An 11,940-nucleotide genomic window follows, 5' to 3' on the forward strand; every position below is an offset into this window, starting at 1 on the left:
TAAATTGAGGTATTACACTATGACAGGAAAGAGCTGGTGAAATTCTGCCCAGGTGCCCCCATTAGAGTAGAAAGAATACATGCATATCTGAATTAAATTTCAAGAACAGCAGTAAACTGTGGGCTAGAAACTATATTTTCTCCATCTTCTAATACAAAACAGGATTTTTGAATTTATACCAGCAACTCACACAGCATTAGATTTGATTTGGATCAAGCAGAAAGGGTTGGAGAAAATTTTTTAATGACTCCAGAGTCTTAGCTTTTACACTTAAATAGAAATGAACCTGTACTATACTTTAATGACCAACTGACAAAATCATATCCTAGACTCCTGAAAGAGAAAGCTTAATTTTCAAGCATGACTCCATCCATTTTTCACCCCACCCTCTCCACTGGGGCTGGCATATTTTTGTTGTTGTTTAATATCGGTTACATGAGTGACAAAGGCACAGGCTGATGCTGGGCATCTGCTAAATAAAGCTTACTGACAAGAAGAACTGTTTATAGTCTTATCTTTATTTCTTGCAGCCGTTCCTATCTCAGTTTTTCTCTATTGTGTATTAAGTCTTACTCAAATGGCTACTGCAACGCTCCATCTTTTTACATAGCCAGCTTTCCTTTTCCTGCAGAATAATAGATACATGATAGGCTAGAATTTCACCGTTAGATTAGAAGGAATTAAATAAATGGCACAATAAACCTTGAGAGCCTTATGGGTAGAAGCTTACCCCCTTTTTTTAACGATGTACTGCGTGTGAACTTCTTCCTGTAGGTCCCCCAAACATGACATTGTATGAAGAGGTCAAGACGTACATTACAAATAGCTTGATACAAATGACACCTGAAGCATTAAGTGCTGGTTAGAAAAGAAATTGTGAGGGTGATAAAGGGAAACTAGTAGAATAAGACAAGAGATACTAACATGGAGTCCTGCCACATCTTTCTTAGATTCTCAAAGCAGTTCAGAATTAAGAGTACTTAAGAAAGAAATTAAAGCATTTGAGCAAGAAAAGTGAGAGGAATTCACCGAAGAGAGAGGTGAATGTGTTGGGAAATGATTGAAGGCTTTCTGTGATTGTCAAATCCTACCAATTGGTATCAATTGCTATAGCTTGCCTAACTATTTAGTGGGAAAACATATACATTCGTTGCACATTTAGTTATTAAAAATAATCCCACATTTATAATAATATAAGTTTAAACAAAAATTGAGTTTCATAAGTCTATATAATCTTATTTTAAGCCATCTTAATTAAACTTTGCAATAGCTGAGTAATGGATTTTCTGAAATTACTTGTTAAATTGTAATGTGAATTTACAAATAGGCTCATCAAGCCTTGAAGCCTAATGAAGTTCCTCTGCAGCTGAACCACCTTATTAAGACAAAAATAATATCCATAAATACTGTAGATCTGGTGAATTAGCTTTATTTCTTAAGTGAAAACTGTTATTAGATTGAAAATGTCATAAAATAAAGAGAAAAATTTATAATTTAGAAATGTGTATGAAATATTAAAATAAAAGCTAAATTCACTGCCCATTAATAAGTTTTCTTTCCATTAAAGCTCATAATTGCTTCTAACATATCTGTGAATAAAGCCTGAAAATGGTCCCCTTCCTCTTAGAATTTTTTTCTATTGGCAGAAGGAGACAAGTAGTAAACAAGTGAATATACAGATATATGCCATAAATTCAAGTAGTGATAGGTATGATGGAAAACAAATCAAATTTAGTAATTTAGAAATAATCTAACATGCAAATTTTAAGCATAAATAATTTTAATTGATTTATATGTAATCTGCCAAAGAAACCAAAGAACAGAAGTCTTGAAAATATCTAAAACACACAAAAATTATACCTCATAACTTATAAATTTCTTAATTTCTTTTTTCGTACAATTTCAATCCAAAACATATTTCTTTTCTGTTTCCTCTTGAGGCATTTTATTTGTAAGTATGTATTACATCCCTAGAAAAAGAATCCCAGGATTTTCCCTCCTGTGTGTTTTCGTCTTGCTTCTTTGTGGTCCACAATGCCAGCTGAGGTTGTCAGTACAATGAAACCAAGCTGGTCAGATGGGAGCAGATTATGTTGCCATTTTTCTAGATCTTTGAGTTGCACATGAAACCTGGGGCTGATCATTCCACACTTGTTTAGCCTGCCTGTGAGGTTCACAACAATCTTCCCAGCTCTGTGATCATCAATGATTTCAGATCCACCTGTGGAACCATGCTTCATCATCACAGTGAGAAACCGGACGATGACTTGGAGCATGGCTTGATAAGAACCTGGTGTTTGTTTCTCTTTTTAGCATTGTGGATGCCCCTGAGACTATCAGCCAGGTCAGATGGCAGCAGAAAGAGACAAATTTCTTTTTTTTTTTTTGAGACAGAGTCTCACTTTGTCACCCACGCTGGAGTGCAATGGTGTTATCTTGGCTCACGGCAACCTCCACCTCCCAGTGAAAGTGAGCCTCCCACCTTAGCCTCCTGGGCTTTCCATTAAAGCTCATAAATTAAAGTGGGGACTACAGGTGCTCCCCACCACGCCCGGCTAATTTCTTTTAAATTTTTTGTAGAGATGGGGTTTCACTATGATGCACAAGCAGGTCTTGTATCCCTGGGTTCAAACAATCCACCCATCTTGGCCTCCCAGAGTGCTGGAATTACAGGTATGAACCACCATGCCTGGCCAAGACAACTTTCTTTTTAAAGCCAAAAGAGCATATATTTAATTTCAGATCATTGTTGAAGTCATTTTGACAGGTTCAAATTTTTCTTTTTATTTATTTAGTATTCATTTGCTTTTGTTAATACCAGGTAATGTGCTAGATACTGGATAAGACCGACATGACAAAATATCCTAGACTCAAAGGAATTGCTTAAAAGTGGAGGAGAATAATTTTTAAAAAGTTTTATTTCTGCTCAGTTCACACAATGCTAGGTATATGACAAGCACTTAAGTGTCTGCTAAACTGATTCTAAAAACATCATATTTAGATCTACTTAAAAATAGCTCTTGTGCATAAAATCTATATGCAACAATTGAGTGTGAAACTTTACATGATCTCTTCAATTTCCAAGGGTTTAGTGTGAAGAGCTCCCTTTAATTAATGACTGGAGTCAAAAAAGGGGCACAGGTTCAGCCTACAAGACTGTGAGGGTGAACTCAACAAGCTTAGGAGGTAGTCCAAGAAATCATCCAATTTTTCACCAAAAAGAATGCATGGAATCAGATTAAACTAATGTTTACCAATCTATGCTCAAAAGGAAAGTGTGAAACTAAATGGAACAAGCTCAGGCCCATGAGGGAGACAGGGGTCAGGAGGAGGAGGGCCAGTGGTCAGAATGAAGGCTCAGGAGGCCTCACCTGCTCAGGCAGGCCCATGGGGGAGGGTCTGTGGGGTGACCTCTTTAAACTGTTCCTTTCCATTTGATCCTGTTTAGAAATCACTCTTTTAAACCAAAGCAAATGGATTCTTTGAGTATATGAACACCAAATTGAAATATTAACTGCTAGTCTTTCTCATCAGGCCTCTTTTTGTTCCCTTTCTCTCGATGTGAGATATTACTGCTCAAGAGGAGGTGTTCACATATCCAGGATGCCCCCCCTTGTGTTCTCTGAACACATAATGATATTAATTACCACTTAGAGACTGCTCTATGTGCTTTGCATATCTTAACCCATTTCATCCTTATGAAAACACTATTATTCAGAAATGAGAAAACTAAGTCCCAGAGTGGCTACATCCCCATCCCAAAATTGATAGCCATTAGGTCACTGAGCTAGGCTGCCTTGCTTCAAATTCTGTGCATTTAAATCCTTTGCTCTACAGTCTCTCTTCAGAAAGCTGGTCTAAGAATCCTGTTATTAAGCTTTAGGTTCAAATCTGGGAAAGAGGGGCCTCAGAACCCTAAGTGCTCTTAGAAAAACGCCTCTTGTTCTAATCTCACTCGACACTGTCTGCATGAACACTCCTGCATCCCTGCAGTAGGCTGCTGTTTTTTAATGGTTGTAGGATCCACAGGCTGTGGAGCTGGAGAAGAGGGTGGGTGTCATCCTTTATCCTCTGCTGCTTCCAGATCTTGCTGTCTCCTCCCTAAAACAATCCCCAGTTCTGCATCTTGTTCTGAATTTCCCAGTGTGTTAATTTCCCACATCATCTTCTAGCAATAATTTGCTAACTGCCAGTCATTCCCCTTTCTCTGAATATTCAAACATCCAGCTCCTGTAACTCTCCCCAGTAGCTTTGCTGCATTGGTGAAGTCAGCGTCAATATCATCGGTGATCCTTCCCCAAACCTGGCCTCTCACTTCCTTTGCCTACTCTTTGCCATGTATCTTGAATTCCACCCTACCTCCCCCATCACTCCCTCTGTCATATCCTAGACCTTCTCATTCTCATTATCTGCAAATCCATGATATCAATATCAGGCATCTCACTTTCTGATTAGCACCTCTCATCTTTCTGGTTCATTGCCTCTGACACTCAGCTTTAACTGGGACCCCCAAAACACTGAGGCTGCCAAAGTTTTATTGTTTCTCACCCACCTTGTTCTTTCTCCTTAGTCAGGTTTATCTATGCCCCATCGTGGTAATTGGTCCCTTGGATATGCCCTCAAATCTTCTGTTCCTCTTTTCCTGTTTTACTCTCTTGGAAAAACTCTACCATGTTTACATTAATTATTTCCCTATTCTGTGGCTGAACCAACCTAGGCTACAGAAGGACACATGGCCACACTGGCCAGTGTCACTGAATTCACGACCACCAAACTCCAGGGGCACAGTAGTGCTACCTGGCAATGCAGCTGCACCTGCCTCGGCAGAGGCCATTCACATATTCACTCTCCTCAATGATGACTTCACGTTTTTCCTGCTCTCCCCCAATCTCCAATACACGTTTTTCCTGCTCTTCCCCAATCTCCAATACTTGTCCCCCATCTTTATTCTTAACTAATGACTCTGTTTCCTGTTTCAAAGAGATAGCTTCAGTCATAAAGAAAACCTCCATAAGCTTCTCCAGCAGACTGTCTGTGCACCTGGCTCATCTGTGCTCAGGTTTTCTGCTCTCCCCTATGGCTATGGGTGAGTCACTCATGCTCCGCCTAGGGCAACCTCCTCCACTCCGTGCTAGATCCTTACTCTAACTCACCCATGTAAGCTCATCACTTCTCTTCATTCCCTGCACCATTCCTTTCTCCTACATCATTCCCCTCAGCATGAAGGTATAATGGAACATCTTTCGAAAAAATGAAGCCTCCCTGGCGCCAGCTATTATTGTTCTCTGTCTTTCATTCACTTTACAGAGAAACTCCTCACAGTAGTTTACTTGTGTGCACTGACCCCTCATTTTGCAATCTTTTCCAAATAGAATGTTATTCCCACCACCTATTGAAAGCGACCTTGTCAATGTCACAGGATGACCTCTTGTCCAAGTTACCCAGTGTCATTCAAATGACCTCTGCCTTCTGAAATTCCAACCTCAAGTCTCAGCCCCCATCTTATTTGACCTAACAGCAGTGTTTGAGATTTCGTCTCTCAGTTATTTATTCAAATATTTTCCTCACAATCCTTATCTCTAATAGTGAAATTCAAAATGCTCTGAAAACCAAAGTTGTTTTCGTAATTCATTATAGTGAAACCTGATCTGAACCCTGCAGATTATTTATCCCAGTCAGTGGGAATGCTAATACATAATAATGGAGAAATACTGATGTATTTGATAACAGGGTAAGGCCACAGACCCTCTGGAAGGTATTATATAATATAGAGTTTATGCAACAGGACACATCCAGCCCCAAGGATTCTAGAAAAACAGGTATGGACCTGGAATAAAATTCTAAGTTTATATTTGGATAGATATACTCTTTTTCTGTAAGTAGGCATGTTTTGGTGATATGTTGGCCTTTTAGAAATCATTATATTATGTTTTATAAATAGACATTTGATTTATGCTTATTCATATAAAATAGCATCTCAAGATACAGTGTATATTAATTTTGCACAAAATATTTAATATCTAACCATCCTATATATTTAGGTACATAGTAAGCAGAAGCAGTTGTCAGAATGTACATATAACATCTGCTTCAGACAGTTACACTTTGTGAATTATTATTTAACTCCTAAGGGGGAAAATTGCCTTAAAGCCATAACTGTCTTTTTACATGAAAACATAAAATGTATATAAAGTATAATATTCTATTAACTTTTGTTAAGTTTATAATATAAAATTTAAAGTTATGAAGGAAAATTTAATTGATTTATTAAACAGACATAAATAGAGCTCTTTGCCAGGGACTGTTCTGCATTTATTAACCCTTTTTAATAGTCCAACCACTGTATTATTAAATACATTGGAAGTACTACAGTAATCTGCATTATGGATAACAAAGCTGAGGAAAAGAAAGGAAAAGTAACTTGCCCCAAATTATTCATCTTGTAAATGAACTATGTTCAATTGTCATTCAAAGCAATATCTATATCCCTTCTAGTAATCAAAAGCAAATGGGGCTAAAATAATACATGAATATTGTTATTTTAAATGAATTTAATTAAGATAAATAATTTAGGTGTTAATTCAGCTTAACATGTTAGATCTATCAGCTAAGAAATCCAAATTAAAATTTTGTTTTCACTGGTTTTGTTTACTTCTCAATGAATAAAGTTGGTCAAGGAAGACTGTAACATTGTTACATTGTTCTCAGTTTAGAAGACACATAATGCAATGATGCAGAGGACAGATGTCCTGGCAAGAGACTGGAGCTAAATAAACTTCCTTCCATTTTCAAGTGAATATTTATGTTTTATCTCCACTATTAAAGAGTAAACATAATTTTCTTTAATTATTTGGAATGATATCGAGGGTTAGTCAAATTAAAAAATTACTTAAAAAGGGAGGCATTTTTACAACCTCTTAGCAACAATCCCATTTCTGTTGGGAACCTAAGTTGGGAAGGAAGATAAAATTAAAATAAATATTGCTAACATGTGTTGCTTTCATGTATTTGTTCTTATTTTTTCCCTTACCTTTTTACTTTTAAAAGTTTCAAACCACAGAACATTTAAAAGTAGTCATATCAAGATCCACATACCCCCCACCTGCATTCACCAATCAACATTTTACCATCTTTATTTTACCTATGACCTATTATCTATATATCTATCATATATCATATTCTATTTTTTGCTGGACCATCTACAAATAAATTATAAAATGTTAATTGTTATTCTTCAGCATGTATTTCTTAGGAATAAAGCTATTTTCTTATGTGCCCATAATATAATCATCATATCAAACCAATCCCACCATAAAGTTATCTAATGTAAAATCCATTTTCAGATTTCTTCAATTTTCCAGTAAAGTCCTTTATGGATTTTTGTATACTTGTTTATTTCTTTTTTATCTAGCATCTAATAAAGGATCATGTGTAGAATCCAGTTGTCAAGTCTTTTTAGTCTTCTATAATCTACAACAGTCCTCTGCCTTTTGTTTCCTTTCTCTGACATTTACATTCTTGAAGACTATGGGCCAGTTATCTTGAAAAAATTCCTGAAATCTGCATTTGTCTGATTGTTCTCTGATTAAATTCAGATTAGACATTTTTGGGAAAAAAATTCTACATAGTTGATGGGATGTACTTTCTTATTATATCATATTAGGAAGTACGTAATGTCAATTTGTCCAGTATTATTGGTGATGCTAAGTTTGATCACTTGGTGCAGGTGATGTCCACCAGATTTTTCCAGTGTAAAGATATCAGTTGCCCTTTCTAATTAACAAGTCGTGTCACTTGCGTTTGAACAAGATGGTGCAGACTAATTGCTTTCTGCTGTCCCTCACTACATACTCATATAAACCCTGAAATAAACAAGAGGCACCAAAAGAGAACTGTGACAAGGGTAAAGAGGAAGGTGGAATGGTTAGGCACCTGAGGGCTAGAGGAACAACTTAGCAGCAGGGCTCCTTGCAGTTCCCCACTCAACAGAATAAGGGGCATTTCCTTGCTCCCAAAATAGCAAGAGAAGGTGGCCCATGTAGGTTATTTCTTCCCCTGATTGAACAGTAGCCACACCAACACCACCAGGAGAAGCCAGAGACATAGGCCAGGGGTATTGCCGATTCTCGCTGACAATAAACGGTTAGGGGACATGCTTTCCTTCCCTGCCAGACCTGAGAGTCCCTTTCCCCACTAAAGATGCTAGGAGAGCTGAGTGGTAACAGTGAATCTACCTCAGTGACAAGAAAGTATCTACCTCAAAACGTCAGGAAGGAAGAAAGGAAAACAGAAAGAGCAGAAATACGGGTATATACAATGGACTATCCTCACGAGTTTTAGAAATGATATTTAACTATTGAAACAAAAAATATAACACCATCTGATGCTCAATAATATTTAAAAGTAGAGAAACTAAAGGGTCCAAAATGGAAGTAAGGTATCTATACACCCCAAGTGGTAAATGTTGACACTAATACAACAGTCTACTGAATGTGATACAATATACATACACATATTGTAACAGGAAGAGCAGTCACTAATAAAACTATACAAAGAAATAGACTCAAAAGCACTATAAATAAAAGCAAGACAATTCAATGAGGGAGAGAATAGTCTTTATAACAAATGGTGTTGAGACAACTATATACACATACGCAAAAGAATTTAAAGTTGAGTATTTTAAAACATCTTAATAGTTTAAAATATTTATTCCATTGCATGTGTTTTCCTTAACATGCATTTGCTTTGTAAATCAGGGACTAATAATCTGGACTTTCCAGCTCTTCTTTAAAAATCAGAAGACTCATCGAGTAGACTTTAATTTCCACATGGCAACAATAGGTAGGAGTAGATTAGCACCTGCCCTCTTAAGTGAGCCAAATTTCAGTTTCCCCATACTCACTTGGGAATTCCTTAGCGAGACACACATGGGTGTTCAAGAAAGATGATATTTCCATTATCTTTGGGGAAAACTTTAGTAACATGTCCACATATGTGTGTAATAAAATAACCAAATGGACATTTGTTTGTAGATTTTCTTTACTTATCACAGCTAATTAACATTTAAATATTTCTTCAGCTTAAAGATGGAGCCTAAGAACAAAGGATTAAAACAGCAGCAACAGCAACATAAGAAACTCCTGGCCGCAATGCTCTCTCAAGATTCTTTTGAGTCCATCCACAGCCCTACCCCATCTGTAACAGAAGAAGATATTGATAATGAAGATGATGCAATGGAATTGCTGGGTAATTTTAAAAATTAATAATTTCTCATTTTCTTCTCTGGCATTGTAAAAAATATGTAGTGATTAAGAGATTTTAGAAGTTTTGAATAGCCTTGTCTTAGGGAAAAGAAAGCATTTAGTACATATTTTATTTACGTTAGACTCTCATAAAGTTGCATGTAAGAACTAAATTGAAACACCCTAAGCATGTGAATATTTATTAGACTGTATTTTGTGCTTTGTGTATGCTGCACTTTACCTTCTGACTACGTAATGAAGCTTTATTCTGTGTGCACCTGTGATCAAAATTCAAGTCTGTCTGCTTTAATCTCTGATAATAATTGCCTTGTTTACATCTATTGTCTATAAAATATACCCAAAGTACGTATTTCAGCTCTCACCCCAAAATGTCCCCCTGTTATTTTGAGGATGCTTTAGAAAAATAGAATAAAGTTGAAAGGGGCCGATAGTAAATTAGTGTTTCATGTTTTCCATAAATGACAGGAAAGTTTGCGGAGATTTCAAAGTTTCTTCAGGTCTGTTACTTTCATGAAAACCTTATTAATCTTGTATATGTAGGATATCCTTTTATATTTTTAATGTAGTATCTGTATGTTTTGCATCATCAGAAATCTCTTCATATATATTTTAAACTGAACTTCTCTTTGGATCATCATTTTCTGAAGGAAGAAAATGAAATGTTATTTCAGAGTGATCCACATATAAAACAGTGAGTTTTAAGTCAGTGGTATCAATTATTCTGTTAAAATAGAGTATAATTTTAAATACTCTGTAACAATATACTATTGTGTTTTATTTAGAAACAGAATAAATAATATAATTATTTGAAAGCCTTAAACACATTTTACATATAGAATATGGAATCTCAGAAAAATATAGGCCATTTTCTGAGGTTTTGTTAAAAAATGAGATTCCTTGGTTTTAAGTGTTTATGGCAGTAAAATGCTATCATTATAAAAAATGATATATTGTCTTCCTGCATAGGCCTACAAAGGTGTTATTTAGTCCATGTTGACAGGTTTGAAAGATGTTTTCTGATGCTGTAAAAACTGCATTCATGCTGGCATTAAGGAGACTGTATCATGGCGTTTTCATTACGTGCTGTTGGTCTCTTCCAATTGGGTCTTTTCCTCTCCTCCAAATCATTAACATGGCAAACGTGCCCTATGTGGCAGTGGTAGCGTCATTCAACAAACATTTACTGAGCACTTACTATATGCTAGCACTTGGCTTGGGCCCGGGAACATAAAAGTAAAATCATTATCATCTGTGTTTAAAGGAATTTTACATTGTAATGTTCAAGATACAAACGTCAATACGTCACTACCTGCGCTAATTGGATGAAGCACATGATTGTGTATAGGGGTAATAGCTAAAGCAGAGGTAAGGGACGGTGATCCAGGAATGTTTCCTAGAGAAGCCGATTCCTCTGGCTAGTCCTGAAAAGCAAATAGATGTAAACTCAGCAGGCAGGGTGTGGTCTTTGTAGGTTTGCTCACATAGGTATGGGCTGCTTTGTGATTGTGCTCCATAACTACGCCTGTAAATGGTTCCTCTGCTTCGGACAGTAGCAGGAAAGGGGCAAGTGAGATCCAGGGTTTCTTTCAGGAGATGCAGGTGTTCACTCCATGCTGGTACTCCCTAGATCTCAGCTGCCCTGGCTGAAGGTTCTAGTCTCCCAAGCTGAAGACTAAGGATTGAGTCTTGGAGACTATCTAATGATGAGTAATTAATAACTAGTCTTCATTAATTCTTTATTTAGACATTTTAGCCTGTGGTCTCAGCAAGTTTAATAATAAGAGATAGTTGAAAGTTTGGACTTTCTCCATGTAATTCCACATATCTTAGCCCAGGTGGCAAGCAGTGTAATAATGTTGGTCTCTAGGTCATGAGATTATCCCGTGATAGCTTGGAATGTTACAAGTCCACTGGGCTTTCCCCTAAAATAATACCATATTCAATTTCTTGTTTTTGAAACCAATTCCAGTGAAACACATGTGATTGTGTCTATTTGAGAAAAATACGCTAAGTTCTTGGAAATTTATGTGAAATCAAATTTTATAGAGTTTATATAGAATCATTGTAAGATGCAATAGAGACATCTGATATTTAAAATCTTTTTGAATCTGCAACATTTTGTAGATGAGTTTGCTATAGCTTATGTGTTTTAAATGTTTAACTTGTCTTTGTTATCTATACCAAGAAATAACTGGCTGAAAAATATTTATTATGCATGGAAAACACTCTGTAAACCTTGTGAAGTGATAAATAAGTGAAAGGTATAATTATTAGTTGACATTAATATAAAAAAGGACTATTCCTCAATAAAATTGGTTGATTTGAAGGGAAAAAAATCCTTTTAGTTGAACTAGTAGAAGTTAGTAATAACTATTGACTCTTGTTTTGTTTATTAAGGAAACTATCATTGTTAATATATACTGATTAATATTTAATTATTCACAGTTGTTTAATTATATATTTGTGGATGTCTTTTCTAAATGTTTTAGGTGTATGAAAATACTATAGTACAACACCTGTAATTTTTAAGTAGATTAAATATTTTCTGTAAGATTTCTTTAAATGCTCCTTATAAATTCACATTGCAAAAGTAGCTTACTATGGAATTAACACTTGTCAGATAATAAAACATACAAACTTGTGAATTTTTAAGATATAATCATTTTAAGCACCTCTG

General features: G+C 36.0%; 1 protein-coding gene across 1 annotated transcript in view; it reads left to right on the forward strand.

Annotated features, from left to right (window-relative positions):
• The window catches only part of CUNH8orf34 (chromosome unknown C8orf34 homolog), a 478,644-nt gene that overhangs the window by 174,469 nt on the left and 292,235 nt on the right, over positions 1 to 11,940 (forward strand). The window contains exon 7 of the mRNA XM_017881532.1: positions 9,080 to 9,246. Within this exon, the coding sequence (XP_017737021.1) occupies positions 9,080 to 9,246 (167 nt within the window). The remainder of the gene's footprint in view (positions 1 to 9,079; positions 9,247 to 11,940) is intronic.

This window comes from Rhinopithecus bieti, unplaced genomic scaffold, assembly GCF_001698545.2.
Source record: "Rhinopithecus bieti isolate Rb0 unplaced genomic scaffold, ASM169854v2 scaffold_13017, whole genome shotgun sequence".
In the NCBI taxonomy this organism is placed as follows: domain Eukaryota; kingdom Metazoa; phylum Chordata; class Mammalia; order Primates; family Cercopithecidae; genus Rhinopithecus; species Rhinopithecus bieti.